This window comes from Panthera onca, chromosome A3 (assembly GCF_046562875.1).
Source record: "Panthera onca isolate mPanOnc1 chromosome A3, mPanOnc1 haplotype 2, whole genome shotgun sequence".
Classification (NCBI taxonomy): Eukaryota; Metazoa; Chordata; class Mammalia; order Carnivora; family Felidae; genus Panthera; species Panthera onca.
Window position 1 is genome coordinate 56,791,072 of NC_138341.1, and position 25,072 is coordinate 56,816,143.

The window sequence follows — 25,072 nt, forward strand, 5'->3', positions numbered from 1 at the left end:
CTTGGGCAGACAGCCTGAGAGCATCTTCAAGGCACACAGGATATTTTGTCAATTAGCAAGTGTACAACCAGAGAAACTCTGATAGGGCTGGGGCCAGAGCAGAGTGGGAAATTATTGTCTTTCATCATAATTTTTCTGAACTGACTTCTTACTGTGTAAATATATTGCTTTGATGAAAAAGAATAAGGAAAAAAAAATCCCACAATCATACCCTTGGTGTATGGCTAATGAATTTTAATGAGTAATATGTACATATATTGGCAGGAACGGCCTAGGGCCTATATTGGTCAACATCTCCTACAGACTCCCTAGCACTGAAGGCCTTCTATAAATATTTTAAGACCAGTGAGTGGATAAGTGACTAGAGCAATGAATGAAATGAATTCATGTTTAAAAAAGGCAATGGGTAGTGGTTAAGACTGGAACACATATATTCTACAGGTTATCTGCAAACAAATTACAGGAACACTGTCTCCCTGGGGACATACACCCCTGTACCAGGGTGGAGGCTTGGAAAACTGAACTTGGGCTGAATTTCAGCTCTCATTAGCCCTCTTTGCTGGGCCACTTTCTCCAGTGAAAAACCTGCTCAACTGTACAAGGCAGCTCTTAGCTAAGAGCACAGATTTGGAGCCAGATGCAGGGGTTCAAATCTTATCTCCTCTTTCCAGCAACACTATGACCTTAAGACCAGGAATTAAGCCTCCAGTTTCCTTCTAAGTCGTAAGTCATGTGGAGATAACAGCACCTGACAAACAGGCTTGTTATGAAGATCTAATAAGTGCATACAATACAGCAGCAGCAATATTGTTTTCAGAGAGTAAGTGGTCAACCAATGTTTGCCATATTCCTGCATCACTCACTTTGGGCACATCTGCAAAATGTATTTCAGTTTGCACAATGCCTTACCTGTTGTCTACATGTGGGTTTTATCTTTCTGTGAACAGAGTACTGAATATAAAGACTGAAAACCTCTTTTCCACGGACACCTCTGCCACACATCAACTCAAAAGCTAAGTGACTTGGAGAAGCTTACTTCATTCACCTTCTTGAGTATTGAGTTTCTTTGTATCTTAAACCATAGTGCCTCATAGCCTAGCTCTAAAGTTTAAATGAGATTGTGTGTATAAAAGTGTTTTCGTTATAAAGTACTATATGATCAGAAGGTATTAGAAGTAACTAAAGAGCATAAAGCATAAATCCATTCCTACTTTTCTCCTACACCTACAAACACAGGAGGCATTCAGTAGACACTTCTAAGTTAGTAAATAAAGTTGCCAATGAATGAGAGTTTAACAGTGATTTTCAAAAGGATTTATGAGTCATCTACCTCAATATTACCTGGAAAAGTTGTTTTCAAAAATCCTGGAGAGTAGACTGCATTAGTAGTTCGCGGACTTAACTGAACACTAAACTGACGAGAGGAGCTTCAAAAACTGATGCCTGTGTCTCAACCTCCAGAGCTGAATGAAATTGATCTGAGAGTGTGGTCCAGGATCCTGGATTTTTAAAGCTCCCTTGGCTGATTCTAATGTCCAGCTGAGGTTGAGAATCGCTGCTGTCATTTAATGAGCCTGAACAGTAAGGCAGACACTGACAACAAGCAACTCAAAAGTCATTTCCAGAGGTGCCTGGGTGGCTCAGTTAGTTAAGCGTCCAACTTCTGCTCAGGTCATGATCTCATGGTTTGTGGGTTCAGGCCCTGCATCGGGCTCTGTGCTGGAGCCTGCTTTGGATTCTGTGTCTCCTGCTCTCTCTGCCCCTCCCCCACTTGTGCTCGTTCACTTTCACTCTCTCTCTCTCTTTCAAAAATAAACATTAAAAAAAAATTTTTTTAAGTCATTGCTAGCCCCCTTCTCCCTTGCCACCCCCCTCCATGAAACTTGGAAAGAAAAATGACTTTTTTATTTTTTTTTATTTTTTTTAAGCTTTCACTAATGTTAGGGGAGACCATGTGCCCAGGTCTGGGCCAAAGGTCAGAAGTTGCTGGGTTAGAAGAAGAGGCTTCTTCAATGCTTGCATTGTTCTGATAAAAAAAGACAAGTTTGCCTAATGTGCCTCTCCTTGCTTACCCTCTTCCTCATTTGAACACGCATGTGTGGCCAGACCTGCCAGGAACCATAAGAAAAAGGCAAGCCAAGAGGGCCTCAGAGGTGTCAGCCTTGACATTGTTGAGCCTCTGAATCAACTTCAGCAATCACCTACCTCTGACCTTCTTGTTATGGGAGAAAAACAGACTCCTATTAAGCCACCAAAATCCAGCTTTCTATAGCATGCAGCTGAACACAATCCTAAATGACAGAAATAGATTCTATTTTCTTTTGACCCAATCTACAGAGAAGACGCTAATATATTAAATACGTTTATGTAAAAGTGACTACAAGTTTATTTACAGAGTAATAAGTCTGTCTGGGAAGGAATTTAAAGAGTGGCTTACTTGAAGGTGTGGCCTCCTGTAACTAAAAACTCTGAGATTGTCCTACCTGTGAAACACCCATGATGTAAGTGGGAGAAGGGGCTTTCACCGAAGGATTTCCTGGACAGTTTTCCTCTTTAATCGTTCCTTTACAGAATTGCACAACATGTAGATTAAGGACAAGCATAAGAGAAAAAGTACACCCTCCACTCCTAGCCAGCCCACCAATCGCAAACTTGGGTGACTGCTCCAGGAGGAACTAGGTTTATCCCTGGCTGACTCCGGCAGCTCTTTTGGAACTGCCTGGCAAACAGCTAGCTAGTCCAGGGCTTCTGCTGCTCATCTCAGCTATCTTGTCTTCCCACCACATCTCTTGGTACTATTAGTATAGCTATGTCACTCCTCTGGGCAGGGGACACTGCCTACAAGATGTGTGTCCTCTCTAGCAGAGCCCCTCATGCCGGCAAAAGCCCTCACTCTCACACTCTCCGTCAGAGGATCCCCACTCCCAAAATACCTATGAAAAGGGAGAGAAACAGGAGAGTCCTTCTCCTGGAACATGACTTCTAGAGTGTCCAACTATGTCTAGTCACCCATAGGCCTCTCCATGGGATGGCAGATAAAAGAAACTGTGCTTATCCTACTGCTGATCCTCTGCCCCTAAGTTCCAGTCTGTGTCTTAACAACATTTGTAGTCTTTCTTGGGCTCTTTGCTTCAGACGAAAGGTTCCTTGCACTACTCTGGGCTATCTAAGCTTCTTTCTCCCCCTCCCACCTCTTCCCCTGGGATCTCTATCAGGCTAGTCATTCAACTTCTATCTACTGCAAAATAATATATCATCCTGTGTTCTCTTAGTCAAAAAAGTTTAAAGCACTCTCATAAAATTCAAAATTTATGAACTGGTATGGAAGAAAGGCTCATACCATATGGTGAACCCTAACAGCCCTCCCATCATTATCCCCTACCCCTCTCAAAGGAAGCATTGGTACCATTTGTTTTACTTCCTGCTTCACAAACACAATATGAAAATTCCAACAAGATACCTGAAGTCAAGATAAAGTGCAGTATTTAACAAAACTGTTTAACCACTGGAATTATAATTGTTGAAATACAGTTCCCCAGGATCTGCTCCAAGAAAACCTGATCTTTTAGTTCTAGGATAAAGTCTGGGGATTTGCCTTTTCACAAAATATATTTTTAGTGGCTCAACAAATTTGGGAAATATGATGACTAGTAAAGAGGAAGAAATGCCCTCCTCCTACCTCATGCTGTTCAAAACCTACCTGTCCTTCAAGCCTGCCTCAGATTCTCATCCCTGAGGCCCTCGGAGCACTCCAACTCATGGTGCCCTTCCTGTGCCCTCCACTCACTTTCACGTGGCCCCAGGCAGTCTTTCCCATGGTCCTTGTTGCTATCTGTCACATGACTGCATGCTTTATCTTATTAACCCGAGTCCTTAAACAGAAGTGTGCATCAGAATTACCTGGGGAAGTGTTTTCAATGTGCAGATATCATGGTGGTTTTGCTTCTGTTGACTTTATTCAGAAGATACAGCATGATTCCAAAGCAACTGTACTTTGAAAAAGCTCTCAGATGATTCTTGTGAGTGCCCACCCCTCTTTTACTTCACACCACACTTGAGGAATTCTTGCATTCATCATATTATGAGATCCTTGAGGGCGAGGGCGAGGGCAAGGGCGAGGGCAAGGGCAAGGGCAAGGACAAGGGCTGTGTCTGATGTTTCCTTCTAGTTGTCACATGGCTTACTTCATCACTTGAGTTTGATGAAATGATTATTTAATCAAGATGCATGAGGAGCATCTGAGTGGCTCAGTCAGTTAAGTGTCTGACTTCTGCCCAGGTCATGATCTCTCAGTTTGTGGGTTCAAGCCCTGTGTCGGGCTCTGTGCTGACAGCTCAGAGCCTGGAGCCTGCTTCGGATTCTGTGCCATGCCCCCCTTCCCCTCACCCTCTCATGCTCTCTCTCAAAAATAAACATTAAAAAAAAAAAGATGCATGGATTATTTGAATGATTGAATAATGACTGACTGAAAAGGGCTAAAAAAAAAAAAAAAAAAAGGTCTCTGCAGTGACCAACAACTTTCATCCAGCTTCTGTTCCTAGCCCATGCACCCACACTCTACTTATTTGCTACAAATTTCTGAAATGTCTGAGAAACCTATTTGTTCCATGTGTGGGAATGTAAGCACGGATAGTCAAATCACAGTTATGAGGTGTCAAATACATTGGAAATATGGATGACCTCTCACTTTTCCCAGAGCACCCAATCAAGGGTTCCCCCACCCATGCCAGAGGTCACATACATTGGAAAATCTGGGGGGCATGTCCAGAAGGACAGTCAACATGAACCTCCAACTACCAGGAGCTACCTCAATGGCTACTCTGACATTCTTCAAAAAATCTTCCTAACAAAGCTGAACTGGAGCTGCTTTGATTAAAGCAGGGGCCATCCAGCAAGCAAGCAAGCAAGCAAGCAAGAAAAATGGCAAAGGGTAGTGCATTACAGGGATCAGTCTTAGCAATTAGGTAGAATAATATGGCAGCCCAGATGGTGTACTCTGTAATTCTAACATTGTAGGAAGGTCTGCTTGCTGAAAATCTCTTCTCCCCTGGATTGTCAAGGAATCTGTTGTAGCAGTTCATTAAAATTCAGTGGGTTGTTAACAAACAGGTATTATTAACATCTCATGGTGATTGATTTGTCATGTTGGTCTTAGTTATCCATCACGGCTTTAAGGCAAAGAATTTAAGATGAGTAAGTTTTAACTGGCTAAGAGACACTGGTAAGAGCAGTAAGGTTAATTATGCCACACCAGTGGAGGTTCTGGCTGTCAAGAACATGAAAAGACTAAGAACCAGGAAGAACTAGGGGAAGGGAAGGGAAGGTGCTGAAAGAAAGTGATTTAATAATTAAAGGGACATGGGCTGACTCTGGTTGTCAGCATTACAGAAAGCACTGGGAACATAGATGTTTGGGTGGTATGTTTGGGATTATGAAAGTGGTGTTCTAGGAAACTGTATGAATCTAATTTTCAGTATCTAAAAGGGACCAGCCAGTTTACACCTCCAAATAGGAACAAAGTCTGATTATTGTTCAGAAACTACTGGTTTACCTCACACACAGAGACCATCCATCACAGATGGGAGTCACCCAGTGAACCGGTTTGCTTCACTCCAAACTTCTGTATTCACTCTTCTGGACTACAGCACACACTTAGTGTAAGTGGACTTCTTTTAATTAACGTTTATTCCTCAATGAACCCGTATCAACAGCTCAACCTTTCATTAGGCTGAACTCACATCACTGCTACTATTTATGTAAGGGACAAACTGTTTCTCAATATTGAATTGAAAAACTAAGAAACCCTTGAAGAAAGACCAATAAAGGAAGAAGGAAAGAGAGAGGGAAAGAGGATAATCAAAGAAAGAAAAAGGAGGGGAAAGAGGGAAGGAGGAAGGAAGGAAGAGACCCAATGTTTCATAATATTCATATGATTGGGAAATCCCCATGGCAGAGGTACGGCCTGAGTTAAGTAGAAATTGATAGCAAATGCCAAGAGGCAGAAAGACAAAAATGGATGCAGTCTTTATCATGGCCAGTCTAAGATGCTAGCCCTGAGTATCTTCCTCAAATCCAAAGAGCATCTCTCCCACCCAGTGTTTACTAGTTTTGTCAGCTGCTGCCAGGACACTACCTCTGTCACTAAGGTCTTTAGAGTAGATGTTCTCAGAATCTGCCTGAAATAAAGATTTCAGCAGTAATCCATGTCTTAACAGAAACCAGAAATCTCTGTGAATCCCAACTTCCCTATCAAAGGAGGATCTTGTGTAAACTACTGTATTTATGTGGCTGGATCGGGCCCCTTCCAAAGAGAGCCAGAGTGACTTAAGGATTCTACAAGTGTAAAAACTTGGGGCCTCCAGGATCATACCTAGGGGGAAAACCTCCCGGGTGATGAGAAAATACTTAACTTTTTTATTATCCTTATTGTCATGTATATAAGAGGTTCTGACTCTGCTAAACTCTTATTGTGCTAATCTCTACAACTCTTGCCCTTGAAACAGCCCCTTCTCATTATACTTATTACCATGAGTGAGCATATATATTTTGACGTTTAAGTCCTGGAAATTAACAATAAAATTTTAAAAGCAAACTGCGGTGCCCATTTTATCAAGAAGCTATAATCCACATCAACACACAATGAAGTGGTTCCATGAATGAGCTTCAAGCTCATCAGTTGTGGGTCAGAGTCTAGGCTCTGTGGTTAACCGCCTATGTAACAGAAGAAAAGTTCTCTAGGATGGCTGAACTTCAGTTCCTCGTCTGTACAATGCACATAATAAAGAGCTACCACATAGGGCTGTTTCATGGACTCAATAATTTAAGTGCTATTTATTATGATGGTAACTAAGTCTTGCAAGGTCCTGGAATCCCTTGTGGTGCACTGGGCCAGGAGTCCAAAAGCCTAGGCTCTATGCCCAGCTCTGCCATAAATTAGCCATGAGGCCTTTGTTTTATCATTTCATCCATTAGGTTTTAGTTTCCTCACTTGTTAAACGAAAGTCCTCAACTAGCTAGCACTCAACTAGCCAACTAGAAATATATAGATTTTTGTGTGGAAGATATCATTTCTGAAAGAAGTTGGAGAAAATTGTCATCACCATAAAGATGTCATGTGAGAGAAGTGATGCCTTCTGAAAGTCTCAAATAAAGATCACCTTGATGAACTTCAAGGCTCAGTTAGATAGATATGAGTTAGATACTTCAACCAAAGAGAGAAAGCTCAACATGGCATTTCCAAAATGTGAACTCCATTCTACCTTACCTGCTAGGGCCTTGAGAGACCATTCCCCTTGTTGCTAAAAAGTAGATAAAACCCTATCTGCCCCCCCCCCCACCCCCCACACACACAACCCCATCCCAATGAGTCATGATCTTCTGCAGAACTGGTTTGGTGAAGGGGTTGGGTAGGGAAGTGTACTTCATCAACACTAGATGGTTCAAGAAAACCACTGAGGTCTAGCATTGGGTGAAGAGTAAAGGTAACTAATTAAAAAAAAAGTGATTTGGACAGAATTTCAAGACAAAAACAAACATCATATTTGTCAACGATGATGAGAAGGGATAAAGTCAGACTCCCACTGGGTGTGGCAGTATAAAGAAGAAAAAAACTGACATTTTAGAGCTAAAAGCTCTAAAATAAGCTGATATAAGGTGTGACCCTGAAAGTGACTGGTGTCACTGGTGTCACTACACTGAAGTGTAGTTGTTTACCAGGCAGAATTCTGAAATTTGTGTTTCTCTATGGAAAAAGTATACAAAAAAAGATAGATCAGAAGTAACAATTTTCAAAGAATTCAAGAAAACTGTAATGAAAGAGTACTCTTCATATGTATTCATACTTGTTGTAATCTTCCTGGCCATATTAAAAACCAGAGATCAAGAACTGGCAGGTATTTACAAAGTAATCTGTCCAAATTCCTGACTCCTATAGGCAAAGTTTCATCCTCATTTACCCATGAAGAACTAAGAAACTGCAAACATTAACTTGAAGGTACATGGTTACACCTGTTACTCTATCCAGGGCAGAGAGGGGGCAACTTGGAAATGTGGTACCAATTCTGTGGTCAGTAGAAAGAGGTCCATGGCATGATGGTGTAATCAGAGTCAGGAAAGCAATTTAACCCAAACACACTAGTAAAAGAGCTGGGGAAATGATGCATGTGTTTATCTGCTTTTAGAAGGCTTTGTCTCAACGCTATGTTAAACCCTATGGGGTCTGGAGTAGGTACCATTATATCTTAGAAATAATACATGGTTTCTATAAATGTCTTCCTTCCTTCCCTCCTTCCTTCCTTTGGGAATCACTGAGTTAAAAATTAAACAAACTAAATTAAATTGACAAAATACAAGTTGAAACTCATCTCAAGACTGTTTACCCTGAAGGTTCCCATTCTGTTTTTCCTGGGCTTTTTTGCTAATGGGAAGAAATGAAGATTTATCTTGGAATTTTCCCAGCATCCTTTACACTGGTAACCTCCTATGACTAAAGCCCCTATTCCACGCGATCATTATGGAGGACTTTAGGGTCTGGTCAGCACAAAGACAAGGACAACCATGAAAGTCAGGGTTGGGGGAATCATCCATCTCACTGTCAATGGCATGCATCACTCTGATGCTTCAAGCTCTATATACACACATCATTTTGTGTGATTTATGGCCCTAATTAGATCCCAGTGGCAGTATTCCATCAGCTAACAATGCATATCCTAATCACCTTTTCTTCATACAAATGATTTCCTTAACTTTGCATGCATAACTTAACAGCTTTTATTTTAAAAACTCATGTTAACAGCTTTCCTGTGGTAACCAGTAGGGGTGCTATGATAAGAATCTAATTTGCTGTAAAAATGACTCATTTGTCAAATAAGCATTAAAATAATTGTTCCCCTTTTGACTGTTACCCTGCTGTTTCCAGTCATTTTCCAAAACTAAATTATTTACTCATTTGAAAGTTCAGCTGTGCATATTTTAATTGATATTCCCTCGTAGGACTCATATTGTTAATGACAATAATTAACCCGAAAAGGCTGCTAAATAATTATGCTGGAAAGATATGAAGTATTTGCACAGAAAGTAAAATCAGCATTTGAAAAACTATCAAAATGTAAAACTTTCATATTTTATGGCAAAGCACAGTAATAGTTCATAATCAAATTAAAGAGAGAAAGGGAAAATGTAGATTATATGATTTGATGCAGAATACTTTATGTTTTCAATATAGAAAAGTAGTCTAGCTAACAAGATTACTCTGTCATCTCAGTAAGCTCCTAATATTACTATTCTATCTGGCAATATAAATTGTTCTCCAGCACTTAGCATGGCTTGGAATGGGAGCAAACTTGCTCTTAATAACAATACCTAACACATATTCACTGCCTCTCTGTTAGATAAATCTTCCTGTGATGGGCTTAACAAGCTCTGCACATTTCCAACAGAGACATAAGCACTAAACAGACTGTACCCCTTCTCCTAAGAATGCAGCTGCCTCTCAATTTCCGGGAAGTTCTCAGTGGATGTGGCAAGCCCTTATACTCTGGGACCCAAAGAGAGCCAAATTCAGAAGAAAGTGCTGTTGTCTCTGAAACCTTGTCAAATTAGACAAAGGAGGGACTACAGTGAATCTTAGACTTACTAATGTGTGGTCCTTCCTGGCCAGTCTACCAGGCTTCTAGAATCCCACAAGGCTGACATTCCCATGGAAATGGCTGGAGACCATTTACCCGGGTGGAAAGTTAGGACTTCCACACTCCTAGAAGTCCTGAGGTACGGGGTCAGGACCTGACTATGTATGTTCCACAAATGCTTTTGAACTCAAGCAGAAAGTAGCTTTGTAAAAGCCACAGAAGTGCTAGGGCTTCAGTTAAGGTCTCCACTGGTATTTTGGTATATGTCTCCCATATGGCAAGAACAGCCAAACTGAACATCAAGAAATGCCTCTGTCGTTGCTTCAATTCCCTTAATTTTTACCTTACAGTTGATATCACTGGTAGCATGATAATGTTGTAATAAAAGTGGTAACACTTGGTATTTATATACTTCTGTTTATTTTTGCTCACAGGTGCAAAGACTAATGCTAATGGGAGGAGGAAGAATAACTTATGAATACATAGCCATGCCCAACTTCCACAAATATCTCCTGCAAGCACTGAATACATGGAATAAATGGATGGATGAGTATGGTGCTAATTATGCTTGTCATCAAATAAAACTGCAACTTGCATAAAGAACAAGATTTCATTTTAACATACATCTAGATTGTTCATTTGTCATATCCATCTCACTTCCTCAACAGTTATTCTTTCTGTAAACATTAATTTAGCAGCTACTTTGTGCTTAGTATTCATAATATAGTGGCCAACAGGATAGACAGAAGCCCTACCTTCAAGTTGCTTACATTCTGGCATATAAATTTCTCATCAATATGGTGAAGAGTGACAATGTGTTATGCAGTCCCTCTCTCCAAATCTGCATAAATAATATAAAGGAATACCTGAGCTCAATAAACATCCCTGCAAAGAAGTACACTTAGCTAGAGCACCTGGCCCATTGGGCTCCAGATGTGGAGACAAGCACAGAATTCAACTCCGTATCAAATGAGACATTAAAATTAGAGAAAAGAGCTGAGGCTCCCTTAATGATGCAATGAAACCAGGAGTAGGGGTAGGAGACTTCTGTCCTATTTTATCTATCTATGGCCATGGTTCTAAAGAGGAGGGTAGGGGCATATTCAGTTTCACAAGTAAGAACTGAGCTAAGTCATCCACTGAATCAATGGCTGGAACTGCCATATTCCTAATATCATCTTAAAGAGGAATAAAAAAAATGTTATTATTTCCAGACCCAATCCTGAATTTGGGGCAGAGAGAGCAAAGGGTAAGGTAGAGAGACAACTACAAACCCACTAGACAAGGAGAGGCAATCACAGAGAAAGAGAAATACAGCTGGGGGGACCCACTCAGAATGAGCCTATATAACAAAATTTTAAAATATGTGAGGTAATCTAGTGCTAAGAAAGACACCTACAAGAATTGGCACTAGGAATGTGAATTCAAGCAAGATAAAATTAATTTTATGGAATAGCATAACAAAGACTTTAAAATAAATTTATTTAAAGTACTCAAAAATGAAATTATAGTCTTTGTTTAAAAGGGAAAAAAAAGTTGTGTAAAAATTACAGAAATAATATAAGAATATGAGCCTGAAAAAGAACAGTTAGAAATACTAGAAATAAAAAAATATAGTCATTAAAATTATTTAAAAATCTTACACAGACAAGTAAAAATTTAGACTGGACAGAATCAAGAGCAGAGTTCTAAAACTGGTAGATATTACTAAAGAATTTTTCCAAAGCAAATTATAGATTATAGATTGAGATGCTCTATAACAAGAGTCAGGAAACTATGACCCATGGGCCAAATCTAGCCTGCTGCCTGTTTTTTTGTACAGCCTCTGATCCAAGAGTGGTTTTTACAGTTTTTAAACAATGGAAAAAATCAAAAGAAGAATATTATGTGACACATGAAAATTATATGAAAATTTAATTTTCAGAGCCCATAAATAAAGCTTTATTGGAATATAGCCACACTTGTCTGTTTACATATTATTTTTTATTGCATCTGTTTATGACTACAATGGTAGAATTGAGTAATTGCAACCGGAACTAAATGGCCTACATAGCCTATTTATGTTTACTATCTGGACTTTAATGTAAAAGTTTGCACATCCCTGATGCAACATCCTAGTTTAAGAAAGAGAGGAAGAAATGGCACATAAGCTATATCTGAAAAAATAAGTGAGAATTTTCCAGAATTAAAGAAATATTTGGTAGTGAGAGAGATTTAATACTCTGCTTCTTAACTGTTCCTTATTTTAAGAATATTGATGGGCATTTGTTGGGCTATCACTGAATTTTACAATCAAAGGTTCACAGCCAATTGTACTATTTCACTGAACTGACCAATTAATTAGACAACTCATCAATCCAGTCAACCATCTGTTGTTGGTTCACTGAAATGATTGTTAAATTTTGCTCAGTGACATCCAGAAGCTCAAATCTTATAAATCTCAAAAACTCTCTAGGCTCCTACCCATCCATCTCACCAAATTTGTGCCCTCTCCTGAGACATTATATCATGAGTTATCTTGCTCACTCAGTTCCTACTGTCAGCCACGCCCTTCCCATAGTTCATGCTGCTACGTTTCAAGTTGCAATCTTTCAAGATTCAGCTAAGACATTATCTTGCTCATTCAGTATTAATTCTGCAAGTATTTTCTTCAGTGTCTGCCATGGAGCAGATGCTCTTCTAGGTGCTCAGGAAATAAGTAACAACCTCTGCCTTCAAGGATCTTACTATATTTTATAGTTAAGCAGACAATTAAAATACACAATAATAAGTTTTAAAACCAGGAATAGAAGAACAGAAGAAAAGCATATAACATTTGGGGGCTTGGTGCCTTCAAGGCAGTTTGCTCAAGGAAGATCTTAGATGGTACATTAAAGATGAGTAGGAGTTGGTTAGACAAGTATGGTGAGGGGTAGGAGAGAGAATTCTAGGCAGTAGGCAGATCATGTGCAAAGGCCAGGAGGTAAAATAATGCACAGAATTTCGAAAAGTATGTGCAGTTGCAAAGTAGAGGCTGATATGGGGATAGTCGATTAGTCATAAATGAGGCTACAAACACAAATCAGAACTATATCATTACGAACCATTTTAAGTCTTACAAAGAGACCTGGAGATTTTAAATAGGCATAAGGGGAAACAGGGCATTAGACAGAGGGCAGTGTGATCAAATTTGAATTTTAAAAAGAAACATTTCTCCGGCAACAGTAAGGAGGAAGGCTTCGTGGGGATAAGACAAGCACAGTTGTAGGCAGAAATTTTGGTTGCAGGAAGCTGAAGGGCTCGAGATAAATGTAAGATGGCTGGCTAACACAAGTAAAGATAGTAGAGGAGATTGGTCATAGCTGTCATGAAAAACAGGATAAAGAGATAAAGAGCTGACTGGGAAAACAGAAAAGAAAACTGCTATACACACTGAGATTGGAGACCTTGATTTTTAGCAGCTCCATCTACTCAACAGCCTGGCATGGAAAAAACAGTGGTTCAAGAACCCATGGGTGGGGGGGGGGGAGGGATTGTTCTACGTGGCATATATATGATAAAGGGATAATGAGCCCAGGGAATTAAAGAAGCTTTCAAAGGAATGGCTGAAAATGGACCATGGGACCAGGAGGAGTACGACACCATAATCTAAAGGGTAGCCATGGGAGTAGGTAAATAAAGCCAAGTGAAAGGTAAAATTAGGAAATGAAGCAATAAATAAAGGAACTAAGTGACCAGGACATTACTGGGTCATCATGTGAATGATGTTTGCACCCTGGATGATGGGAAATTTTGACTTGGGGATAGAGAGGAAGATTTAGTCAGATACCACTGTCTTCAATGATAAAAAAGGAATGATGCAGAAGAAAAAACTTACATACAACAAAGAGAGCCAGAGCAAACTGGATGGCATGTGCCTCAAAGGAGGAAAAGTGATTATGTATATAATAATGGCAAGATCAGGGGTGCCTGGGTGGCTCAGTTGGTTAAGCATCCAACTTCAGCTCAGGTCATGATCTCATGATGTGTGGATTCGGGTCCCACGTCAGACTCTGTGCTGACAGCTCAGAGCCTGGAACCTGCTTCAGATTCCATGTCTCCCTCTCTCTCAGCCCCTCCCCCCACTCATGTGGCAAGATAATAGTCTAAAAGGGACGCTGAAGGAGTCCAGAAGACACTAATAGTACCTCCTAGACTAGAGTCATGTCTTACAGGGTGGTGAAAACTAGCTGCAGAAGAAGCCATGTGCTCAGGGGAAAGCCAGGTTTTTAGCTCACTAGGAAATGGATTCCAGTTTATGAAAGAGATTGAGAATGTGTGACAAAGAATTTATCCTGGAAGGGGGATTCGAGGAAGCAAAGTAGAAAGGTTTGGAAGAAATGGAACTCCAGACAGGTTGGGTCAATTCACTTTATATCATTTATTCATTCAGCAAATGCTTAAAGTACCATCTAAGTGGTATGCCATGGGCTTGGTGTTGAAGATGTATATATGGAGAAGACATGGACTCCTTCCCCAAGACACTCTTCACCCATTCATCATAAGTTACACTGAAGCTCCCTCCGAACAGCTTTTTCACAACTGCACAGGGGACGCTGAGACTACTGGGACATTTCCAAGAGGTGACTGCAGCTCACTGCCACTTTCCTGAGCAAAGACATGACATGAGGTAGGCACTGACTTCAGGAGTCTCCCGCAATGGTTTTAAGGCAATTAGATAAGGTAGCACAACCTGCCACCAACTCTCTGTACCGATGTAAGAGAAGAGGAAAAATCCTATGCCAGGTGTTGCAACTCCTATCTCCACCAAGTCATTTTTTTAAGGTGCCAAGAACTGAGCAAAATGAAGAAGCATTAACCTCACCATCACAGGAGAAATTGTGCTTTGTTCATGTGAACATCTTCTCCACCAGATTAAAAGCTCCTGAGAAGGAGGAGTCAGGTCTTATTTTTTCTGTACCTAACTATGCTTAGCACAATTCCTGGCACATAGTAGACATTCAATAAGTATGTGTTGAGCTGGAATGAACTGAACTGACATTTGTATGATATTTAACAGTTGATCAAGCAGCTTCACATTAATTATTCCAGGGTTATAAAAGACTTTGCAAGATAATCATTCTCATAGCCCCATGTTCTTGAATGTTCCCTACCAGTTAGAATCAGCATAACTATTTCTCTCACTTTACAGGTAAGAAAAGTGAGGCTCAAAAGTTAAGTGACTTGTCCTGGTTTATAAAAACTAGCTACTGGTGAACATAGGACTAGAACCTATCAAATCCTGGACAATTTCTAACATAAAATGCTGTGGTAAACAGGGAATGAATTCCCTGATGGTCACTGAATGTATTATAACAGTACTGGTGGTGCATTATTATAACAGTATTATCACAGTATTGATAGCATAGTAATGCTAATATATGAATATTAACAATAATCAGGAGTGTACTTGTGATGAGCACCAGGTACTATACATAAGTATATACGTATGTACATAAGTACTATACATAAGTGTTGAATCACTCAATTGTACACCTGAAACTACTATTACACTGTATGTTAACTAGAATTTAAATAAAAACTTAAATAAAATGAAAAAATAAATTAAAAAATAATCATTTATTGCTTCCTCTATTCTGTATCAGGTTTTACCTTAATCATCTATAATACAAAAATCTATAGGATGTGTATCATTATTCCCATTCTATACATAAAGAAACTGAGAATCAGAGATGCTAATTTATTCAAGGTCTGAGAGCAAGAAAGAGATCGATTTCAGCTCCAAACTAAAGTCTACCTGTAGCCAAAGTCTGAATTCTTTCTCCCATTCTATTCTGCCTCACAAATCATCTCAAGTTAGTCCCTGAATGCTATCTTGCCTAACTCTTCATCTTCAGTGTTCTGAAATCCATGGCAACAAAGTTTTGGCAGTTTTGTGATATGAGTGCTGAAAGCCAACCACATTTACTGACCATTATTCGTTATTATGTAGGGGAAAAATAAAAAGGTGAACAGAAAACAGAAAGAAAAGATATTCATTCACTCATTCCTTCTGCCTTTCACTAAATATTTAGTAGACTTCACCATGGGCTGGTCACTATTCTAGGCACTGGGGATGAAGGAGGGAATGAAACAAAATCCTGATCCTCATGGAACATCTATTTCAGCAAGTCCCTATCCTCTCAATCCATAATATCCACAACCAGAAAATAAAAAGTCTCCTCTACTCATACAGAGATGTCCCTACCTCTGCAAATGATGCTCATGCTCTTGGGCCCCCAGTCTTGAAGAAAGGAAGGCCATTTTGTAATCAGAGCCTGCATGAGGATGTCCAAGGGACTGGATTTTTACAGGGCCTAGAAAATGGCACCCACATGACCACTTGAGAGAATCTGCAGCCATCATTTCCATATATATGGAAATATATATGGAGGGGTATACATATAAGTGAAGAAAGCAGATGGTGAGCAAGCCTCAAAACACCAAGACTGAACATGCTCAAAAGATCCATCGCTCTACTGACTTCAACCTCAAGTTTACCGTTTGCTGAACTAAGGTTTACGCTGCGATTGTACCTCTCAGTCTCAGTCATCAGCAACAGCAAATGGTTGTGTTTCCTTTTAAAAGGATTTTGTAATGTTGCCCACCCTCCCCCCACAAGGGCAGTCCTCTTCATTGCCAAGCCTATTTTTATGGTTCATCTCCAAAACAAGTGCAAAATAGTGCTGGCCTCAGATGAGCCTTCCCTCTTGCTGGCCACTGGAACACCATCTGTGAGTTGAGTAGGAACAGTAAACACTGCAGGTTAAGTAACTCATTACTAATATTTTCCTTGAGCTCTGAAACTTTTTAAACAAACAACAACAACAATTGTATCATAATAACCTTTCAGAGGTTAACAGCCAGCAGGTGGTCCAGCTCAGTTTAAATGCAAACCAGACAGCTGTTTGATTATCAACTGTTGATTCTTATGGAGATCTGGGAAAACTTCTTGCTGAAAAAGGGTCTTCTCTTAAAAATCCCTAATGAAACAACACACAAATGTCAAAATGACAAAAATAAGGAAGTGTGTCATGGACTAAGCATTTTAATGTCCTTTCTGGCTTCCTCCAGAGTGTACTCTGGATCTAGCCACATTTAATGGCACAGATTCTTAAAGAGGTGGTGCACAGCATGAATTTTTACGACACAAATAAAACTTGGAGAGGGTCACTTTCTCTGCCATAGTCAGTGTCCTCAGCAGATGTGTGGGAGGCTCATCTTTCCAACCAGCCACCCACACCAGTGTTTTACCTGGACCCAGAGGCTATAAGGAGCACACGTGTGAGGATGTAAGGAAATCCTGAGGTGTACAGCATTATCCTGTCTGTCTCCAAGCCATTAAGACATTGCAGGGATTCCCCTGGGAAGTCTTGGCAAAGCTAGAGAAAATTCCAAGGGCTGATAAAATGGTTTGAGAATGGCAGATGAAAAGTTTCTAATCAAAACCTTACATTAGCACCACACAGCCCCATGGATTGATGACTATGACTGTTTTCCTCCCTTGATGATGAAATGGGACAAAAGAAAATCATTCTCTAAATCAGTATTTAATTACTGGTCTATTATATTACAATCAGAAACATTTCAGAAAGCTCAGAAAAAACAAAGTTGAACCTTTTTACACTGAAATCTGCAGGGAATGATGAAATGCAAAACCCTTAGGACTCCAAGGAAAAAAGAGTTATGGAAAGGCAATCACCTTTTTATTTTTAATAAAAGGAACAAAAATGCAAAGTGTAAAAAAAAAAAAGAATTTCACAGCTCCTAGTTTAGTTGTAATAAGTTGGGAGAAAGAGGAGATCACAGAATGTGGAAAAAAAAAAAAACTTTTTTGTTTAACTCATGTTTGATCAGGTTTTCTGACATGACCTTATAAGCAAGCAGTGGCAAAGAGCCAGATTCCCAGAGACAGGCTAAGAGGTAAAAAGGAAGCACCCAAGATGTTTGGCAGGTCCTTGAAACTTTCTGCTACAGACAGAGGACTGTGAAAGTTGTAGTGCTTCATTCTGACAAAATAGAGCGTAAAGCCGTTTGAGGGCTTTCATACCACACTAGATCCAAGCAAAGGCTGCTTCTCAATTCCGTGAGGCCCTGAAGGTGAAACAAGCTATAATTAAAAAAAAAAAATTTTTTTTTTTAATGTTTATTTTTGAGAGAGAGGGAGAGACAGAGTGAGAGAGCGAGAGTGAGAAGGCAAGGGGGAGAGAGACAGGGAGACACAGAATCTGAAGCAGGCTCCAGGCTCCGAGTTGTCAGCACAGAGCCCAACACAAGGCTCGAACCCATGAACCCTGAAATCATGACCTGACCTGAAGGTGGACTGACTGAGCCACCCAGGCGCCCCAAAACAAACTATAATTTAATAAATATTCATTCCTCAATGAATCAATATATAATACATAATCTTCTGGGCAATCTAGAGCTACAAGTCAAGACAGTTTTGACCATTTGCTGCAGATTTCGATCTCCAAAAAAAATCACATGAAGAACCAACCAGAAGATAAAAACATAAAGGCATGAAAACTCCTTCTCTGCATTTCATTACCATGTTTGTCATACTCATAATTACTATTTAGTTAGGGAGCGTCCAGGAATGCTACATGGGGAACGAGACTTTGAACTTGATCTAAAAGATTGAGAAGGATTTCAATCATGAAGGTTAGTTGATTCCATAGTAAGTTGAGAAGCACAAGGTAAGTGCAGAAAATGAAAACTGATACTGAGTTTACCTAGTATCCATACACATTTCTTCCTATGTTGCTCCTACTCTTTTTAAAACTCTAAATATAAATAATTAGTACCTGTGTACATATTTTTCATTTTAAAGTGTTTCTAATTTCTAAATATACATACCCAGGTGACTTTCTCTCTGAAACATTTACCTACCCCAGAAGTAAGCTACTGCAGATAACCTACTAGCTACCTATAATTACTAATAATGTAACCATAACCTTACCTCAAGAGGTTATGCCCAGAAATCCCCATCCTGTATATGCAATATAAATGTACAGGTCTGCGTTCAAGCCCCATTGTTATGCCGAGGTGATATTTGCATTTTTGTCATTCCTTTTCAGTACTTTCCTCATAAAGTCTGGTGAGCACCAGGGCTCCATTCAGCTCTGCTCTATTTTTTTTTCTTTGGTTGGTTTGTTTTCTCTTTTCTTTCCTATCCTCCTGCCTTCTAGCTCCTCCAATTATGTGGCTTAGCTCCTATGGCCCATGGCCAAGAGACAAGCTCCTGTTAAGAATCATCTCTTGAGACTGGAAAGATGACGAGGAAAGTTCTGCTGCTAACCCAGATAAACATACCTTTACTCATTTTTTAGGGTTGTCATAACAAAGAACCATAGACTGGGTGGCTTCAACAACAGACATTTTCTCATAATTTGGGAAGCTACAACTGCCAAGATCAAGGTGTTGGCAGGATTGGTTTCTTTTCTCCTTGATTTGTTTTCATATGGTCTATCTTCTGTTTTCATATGGTCTTCCCTCTATGTGTATCTGTATCCTAACTTCCTCCTCTTTTATAGTCCTACCAGATAACTTATTGAAATGCCTTATCTCTAAATACAATCACATTCTGAGGTACTTGGGGTTAGGACTTTAGTATATGAATTTTGCTAGGGACACAATTCAGCCCATAACAGTACCCAAGTCACCAAAATTCTTTAATTATACACTGCCCTCTCTGTAGAGAGTCTTTAGAGAATGCCCTAGGTATTTTTCATTTCTAGAAGGCCATGGGTAGAGACAGGTGCATGCTTGTCAGCCTTCCCCTGGCTACTTCCTATAGAAATCGCCAGTTTGTCTCAAGGCCTGATGAATTATCAAGAAAAGCATGAAAGTCTCCACTTGATACCAATGAGGAACTGGAGATTCAGAATGGTCAAGTGATCTAAAATCTTCTTAGACAGTCGAAAGAGAAGGACTTGTTTGTTTTTTTGACTTCCAACGTAGTGTCTTATAAATAAATGGGTGAAAATAAGGCAACATGTCACCCTTTAGGTTTAATAAAGGAAACAAATTCTAACATCAATTTCCTAAATATAATTAATCCCCTTAAAAGTCCTAAGTAAGGGTGATAATTTAAGACTGGTTTTGCTGAGTGTTTACCTTCATGGTATTTTCAGGATGGTGAGGAAGGTTCTGCTACTTAAGAATTTAACTACCTTACTTGCAGCAGGATGGCTGGCGTTTCACCCTTAGAATACAAGTTCTCTAACTTAATACTTTTCTTTTTTAATTTATCAGTTTTGATTAGTTGTGATGAAAATTCTCAAACAAATATAACAGTAAAGATACTATCTAATGAACCACCATGTGCCCAATCATCCAGCAACAGTATCAGTATAGGGTCAAACTTACTTCATCTCTATTCCACCAACCCTTTCTCCTCTATGGGGAATTTTGAAACAACTCCCCATATCATGTTTAATACTCCAATACACATATCTTTAAAAATATAACCATAACACTTTATCACACCTTAAAAAATAAAAAAATTTCATAGAAATTAAATATAAAACTTTTAAAACTTTATATTCAGATTTCTAATAATTCTTAAATAACATCAAATATCTATTTACTATTCACATTTCCCCTATTATCACACAATTTTGTAACAATTTGTTTGAATTATTTCCAAGTAAGTTTCTATGTATCTATTTGTTTTCTATTGCTGCATAAGAAACTATTCCAAATCTTGGTGACTTGAAATAACCATTTATTATTTTGCATGATTCTGTAGGTTGGTTGGGTGATTCTTCTGTTTCACACAGCTCTCTATTCAGCTGGCATCTTGACTGGGATGGAATAACCAAGCTTAACTCTCAGGCTGCAGGTCTTGAGGAGAATGTCTAGAAGGCTGGGACCTCTCTCCCCCCATGCATTCAATCTAGGAGGGTAGATGTGCCTCTTTACATGGTGGCCCCAAGGCAGCAAAAGCAGCTGATGCAAGCCCCCAAAGACTCAGGCCTAGGACAATGTCAATTCTAGCATATTCTACGGGTTAATGTAAGTTAAAATCAATCCAGGCTCAAAAGGAGGGGAATAGACCCCATCTCTTAAAAGGAGGACAGGATTATTTAGAGATGGGAGAAATTACTGGTGACCATCTTTGCAGGGAAACAACCACATTCACCCATTGATATTTGATATGTTTTTTTTAAAATCTGTAATATTTGCCAATATTATTCCTTTGGCTAAGAGATCCAGAGGTAATTTGTGATTTACATATTTTATAGTTGTTCTATCAAGAATTTAGGTGCCTCCATTGTCCTTATAAGCTGGATGCAAATTATTTGACTCTTAATTACAAAACTTTAATTCTTTTTGTGTGTGTGGCACATGTTCAGGAAAAAAACACATATAAGTGAAAAGAAAAAAGCTCACACCACACAGAAATAAGCCATTAGGTTTTTGACATATGGATGTATGTATACACATATGCATGCATACATACAATTTGTGATTTAATCCTACCTATGTGAGCTGATACTAAATATACTGCTTTGTAAACATGTTATGTTTAACTTTGCAATATAGAATGAATAAATTTTCATGCATATGTGTAAAACTTTCCAACTAAAAAACAGATCTGCATAATGGGTCAAAACACAAAATCCAGTGAGACGCTGGTAACAAGGACACTACCTAAAAAAAAAATTCCACCAGATATTTAAAAGTAAAACAAATGTCAAAGATACATCAGAAAACACAGAAAGCAAGCGGGGACCAGATTTTAATATCAGACAAAAAAAAAAAAAAAAAAAAAAAGAATTTACGGTCTAGAACACACAGGATAAGAACAGCTGCATGAATGTCTTTGCTTCCAATGCATCATCGCAAACTTGTTTCTTACTCTTCTTATCTCTTTCTTAAGCCTTTCCCACTCATCTACGCCTCTTATTATTTCTTCAAGGTCCAAATGCCTCATGGGAGTGTCCTCTTTAAACCCCAGGCCAGGTTGGGTCAGCCCTCCTCTAAGGCTTCCTGTTTCTTGGCTTATACCTTCAGAAGGCTGAGGATTTCCCTCTGCCTCCTGTGGTACATCTTCTGAAGGGCAGCGTGCCTCCACCTTTGGCATGTTCTGTGGTTTTCCTTCATTTTCTTTTTGCATGTTGAGTATTTTTCTGTTATTTCTTTTGAATAAATTAATCCTAAAAGGATTAGGGCACTTTTGCTCCTTCTCCAGCATACAGAGCTCCTACAGGGAAACAAGCCCTAGACTATAAACTATGTGATATGTTTCTTAAGTCATTTTTAATCTCTAGATTACTCCTCCATATTATCTTCCCTCTTGAAAATTTGTTTAAAAAGTCGTTTGTTCTCTGGAGTTTCCCAAAGTCTAGATTTTGCTGACTGCTTCTTCCTGCATTTTCTAATATGTTCCTCTGTTCCTTTTATTCTCTGAAAATTGGTAGTTAAATCAAAAAGCCTCATCAGATTCTGGTTCCCCCCCCCCCCCAAGATGAGCCATGTACCTCCATTAGGAGGAACAAAACCTGGTGTCTCTTTTATTGTGATATTATCAGATACTGATAATCATTATCTAGATCAGGGGTCTGCAAACTACAGCCTATGGACAAAATCCAATCAGTGCACCCTGTTTTTCTAAATAGTTTTACTGAAACAATCACGTCCATTGCCAATGGCTGCTTCCACACTCCAATGCAGACTTGAATAGTTGCAATACAGACTATAGGGCCCACAAAGCTTAAAATATTCACTATCTGGTCCCTTACAGAAAAAGTTTATTGACTCCTGATCTAGATCCATCCAGATTGCGAAATCATAATTTTCTTTTTTTTTTTTTACAGAATCATAATTTTCTAATTCTACCATTGCTTCTTTTTTATTAACTGAAACATTCCTATAAAGAGAAACTTCTTACCAACTACCTAGTTATCATATAGGAACAGCAGGATACATGCTAGATTGTCTACTTACCAGTTTTTAAAATAAGGTAGTTTCCTAGTATTCTCCAAAGGCAGCCAATGAAGAGTTGAGAGTATTTCTGTTTGTGTTTGTGTGTATGTGTTGTTTTAAAGTATCATTATGAACCCGTGGATTTAAACACATTCCCTATGCTTCAATCAATTGCATTCAATTCTTATTAATGCTTAAAATTGTCCCATCTTTTCTAAGTAGTTTATTTAAATTGTCTCCTGAGTCTTTTTAAAATAATCCGCATATTACTGGGAGCTTTTATTACTATCTGGTCTAACAAGATGTTCCTGCCTAATCTTGTACATTTCTTTCCCCATACAGGGAATTATCCATTTCTCCAAGGAGATGTCATCCCTTAGTAAGAAATGATATTTAGTGAACAGAATCCAGATGCATGGGGTACACACTGATACTGGGGAAATTATTATTTCCAAGTCTTTTTTTTGAAAACAGAGCTTGAAAATATGTCTTTTTTTTTTTTTTTTTTAAAGAAAGAATACTATGAATTTATACTGATTCTTCTGATTCAAATTCAGGATTTTGGGATTTTTACTTTATCTCCTTGATCTTATACCTTTAGCTTTTTTTCAACTACTATGAAAATGTTAATTTTAAACAAACCAAAATAATACTCACTTAAATTATCCCATATACAAGAAAGGAATATAAGCACTATCATCAATAATATGATTACCAAAAATTTTCAGCTTTTTGTGTGTGTGGTTATTTTTTCTATTGGAATATATTCCACTGGGGTTATCCAATCAAATCACCCTGTTAGAAAGTTAAACGTATGTTTTTGATGAAAAAGGACATTTTGGCATGACTGTTTCAAAACAACTCAAATTACTGAGGCATTGTTTTTATTACCAAGTAACATTTGCAACAGAAACCATGGTTCCCCACCCAATCTCTGAACCACACCCCCAGACAGGATAAAGGGTGGGATGAGGCTCAGATATGAGGTGTGTCCATTGCATACATTACGAAAAACAAAAACAAAACAATGTCTTAAGAGGAAAAAACATATTCTTTCATTTTATTTTCTTAAAGTACAGATTCCCTAAAAGGAGTAATAATCCAAACTATTACTAGTAATTTACCCTTTCATATTAATGGGCTCTGCTAGGAACAGGGGAAGAAGTGTGAAGTCACTACCTAACCAAGGAAAGGGGAGTCAAAGAAGAAGGTGAAGGAAAAGGGGGAAAATGTGAAGATTCTCAGAATACAACTCAAAAACGTTTATTTCAGTGCTGAATCACTGAACTGTACACCTGAAACTAGTATTACACTGTATGTTAACTATACTGGCATTTAAACAAAAACTTAAAAAAAAACTGTTTCTTTCTTCCTACTTTTCCCAAGGTTCACCATCAGAAGACAACCAGATAGAGTGGGGGTAGTCAGCATCCTCAAGCTTCCTTTAAATTACCAAATTGCTTTTGAGAGGCCTGACTTCTCTCTTCATGGGTACATTTCTGTTCCTTCTTCACACATGATCTTAGCCAAAAGGCCGAGAAGCGATGCATTTCTGTTCCTTCTTATTTCCTCCCTTTGTCAGCAACTAGACCCCAACACCTGACCTTTATTGCCCACCTGCTTCCATTCATCAACCTTTGTCCCACATTTTTCCTTAAACTCTTCTTTCCAGCTAATCCCTTAAGTCAGGCAAATGAAAAGCGAAACTACCCCTCCAGTGATAGTGACCTCCAACTGGCCCAGACCAGTTTAACCCCTGACTGAGGCCTACACTGACAGACCAGGGAATGACCTCTAGAATGACAGACAACTTCCTTTACCTCATTATAATACTAAAGTCCCTGCCCAAAGAGGAGCACAAGCCCCATTCATAGAACACAATGTATGCATAGGCATGCTGCCTCAAGGCTCATGCCAGACCCTATGCCACCTCTACATACAATGGCAGGGCTTCCCTATTTAGATATTCATCCTAACCTAAATAAAAGGAACCCATCCACCCTTGCTCAGAGAGTCAGAGCTTTGGAAACAATTCCCCCATGATCTCCTTATTTGCTGCAAATAAAGTTTTCTTTGTGAGGCAACTCAATCTGGTGCAATTTCTGACTCACCAAGCAGTGAACTCCTGTTGGTTTGGTTACACCTTCCCCTGTCCCCCTTTCTTCTCCACTATGCCTTAAGCCTGGATTTGGCAAACTATAACCAACAGCCAAACCCAAGTGCCACCATTTTTTTGTAAATAAAGTTTCATTAAAACATAGCCAGGTCCATTTGTTTACACATTGTCTATGGAGGCTTTCACACTCTAATGGCATAAGTGAATAGCTGAGAAAGAGACTGTATGCGCCACAAAAACAAAAATAGTTATTATTTGGCTCTTTAATGGAAAAGTTTGCCAGCATCTGCTCTAAACTATGGGTTGACACTAACTTCAACCTTCTGGGATATGGCTCAGCCTTTCTGAGCTTGCAAGATCACTAAGCATTAAACTTGCCAGT

General features: G+C 39.1%; 1 protein-coding gene across 1 annotated transcript; it reads right to left on the reverse strand.

Annotated features, from left to right (window-relative positions):
- Positions 1-21,426: 21,426 nt before the first annotated feature.
- LOC132687772 (transcription elongation factor A protein-like 8) lies at positions 21,427-21,765 on the reverse strand. Its single transcript, XM_060646291.3, has one exon. The coding sequence runs from the start codon at positions 21,763-21,765 to the stop codon at positions 21,427-21,429; it is 339 nt and encodes a 112-aa protein (XP_060502274.3).
- Between the last annotated feature and the right edge of the window lie 3,307 nt (positions 21,766-25,072).

What these genes read in the sequence shown, in the direction of transcription:
- LOC132687772 (XM_060646291.3), bottom strand. Translation starts at nt 21,765, where the DNA reads ATGCAAAAAGAAAATGAAGGAAAACCACAGAACATGCCAAAGGTGGAG.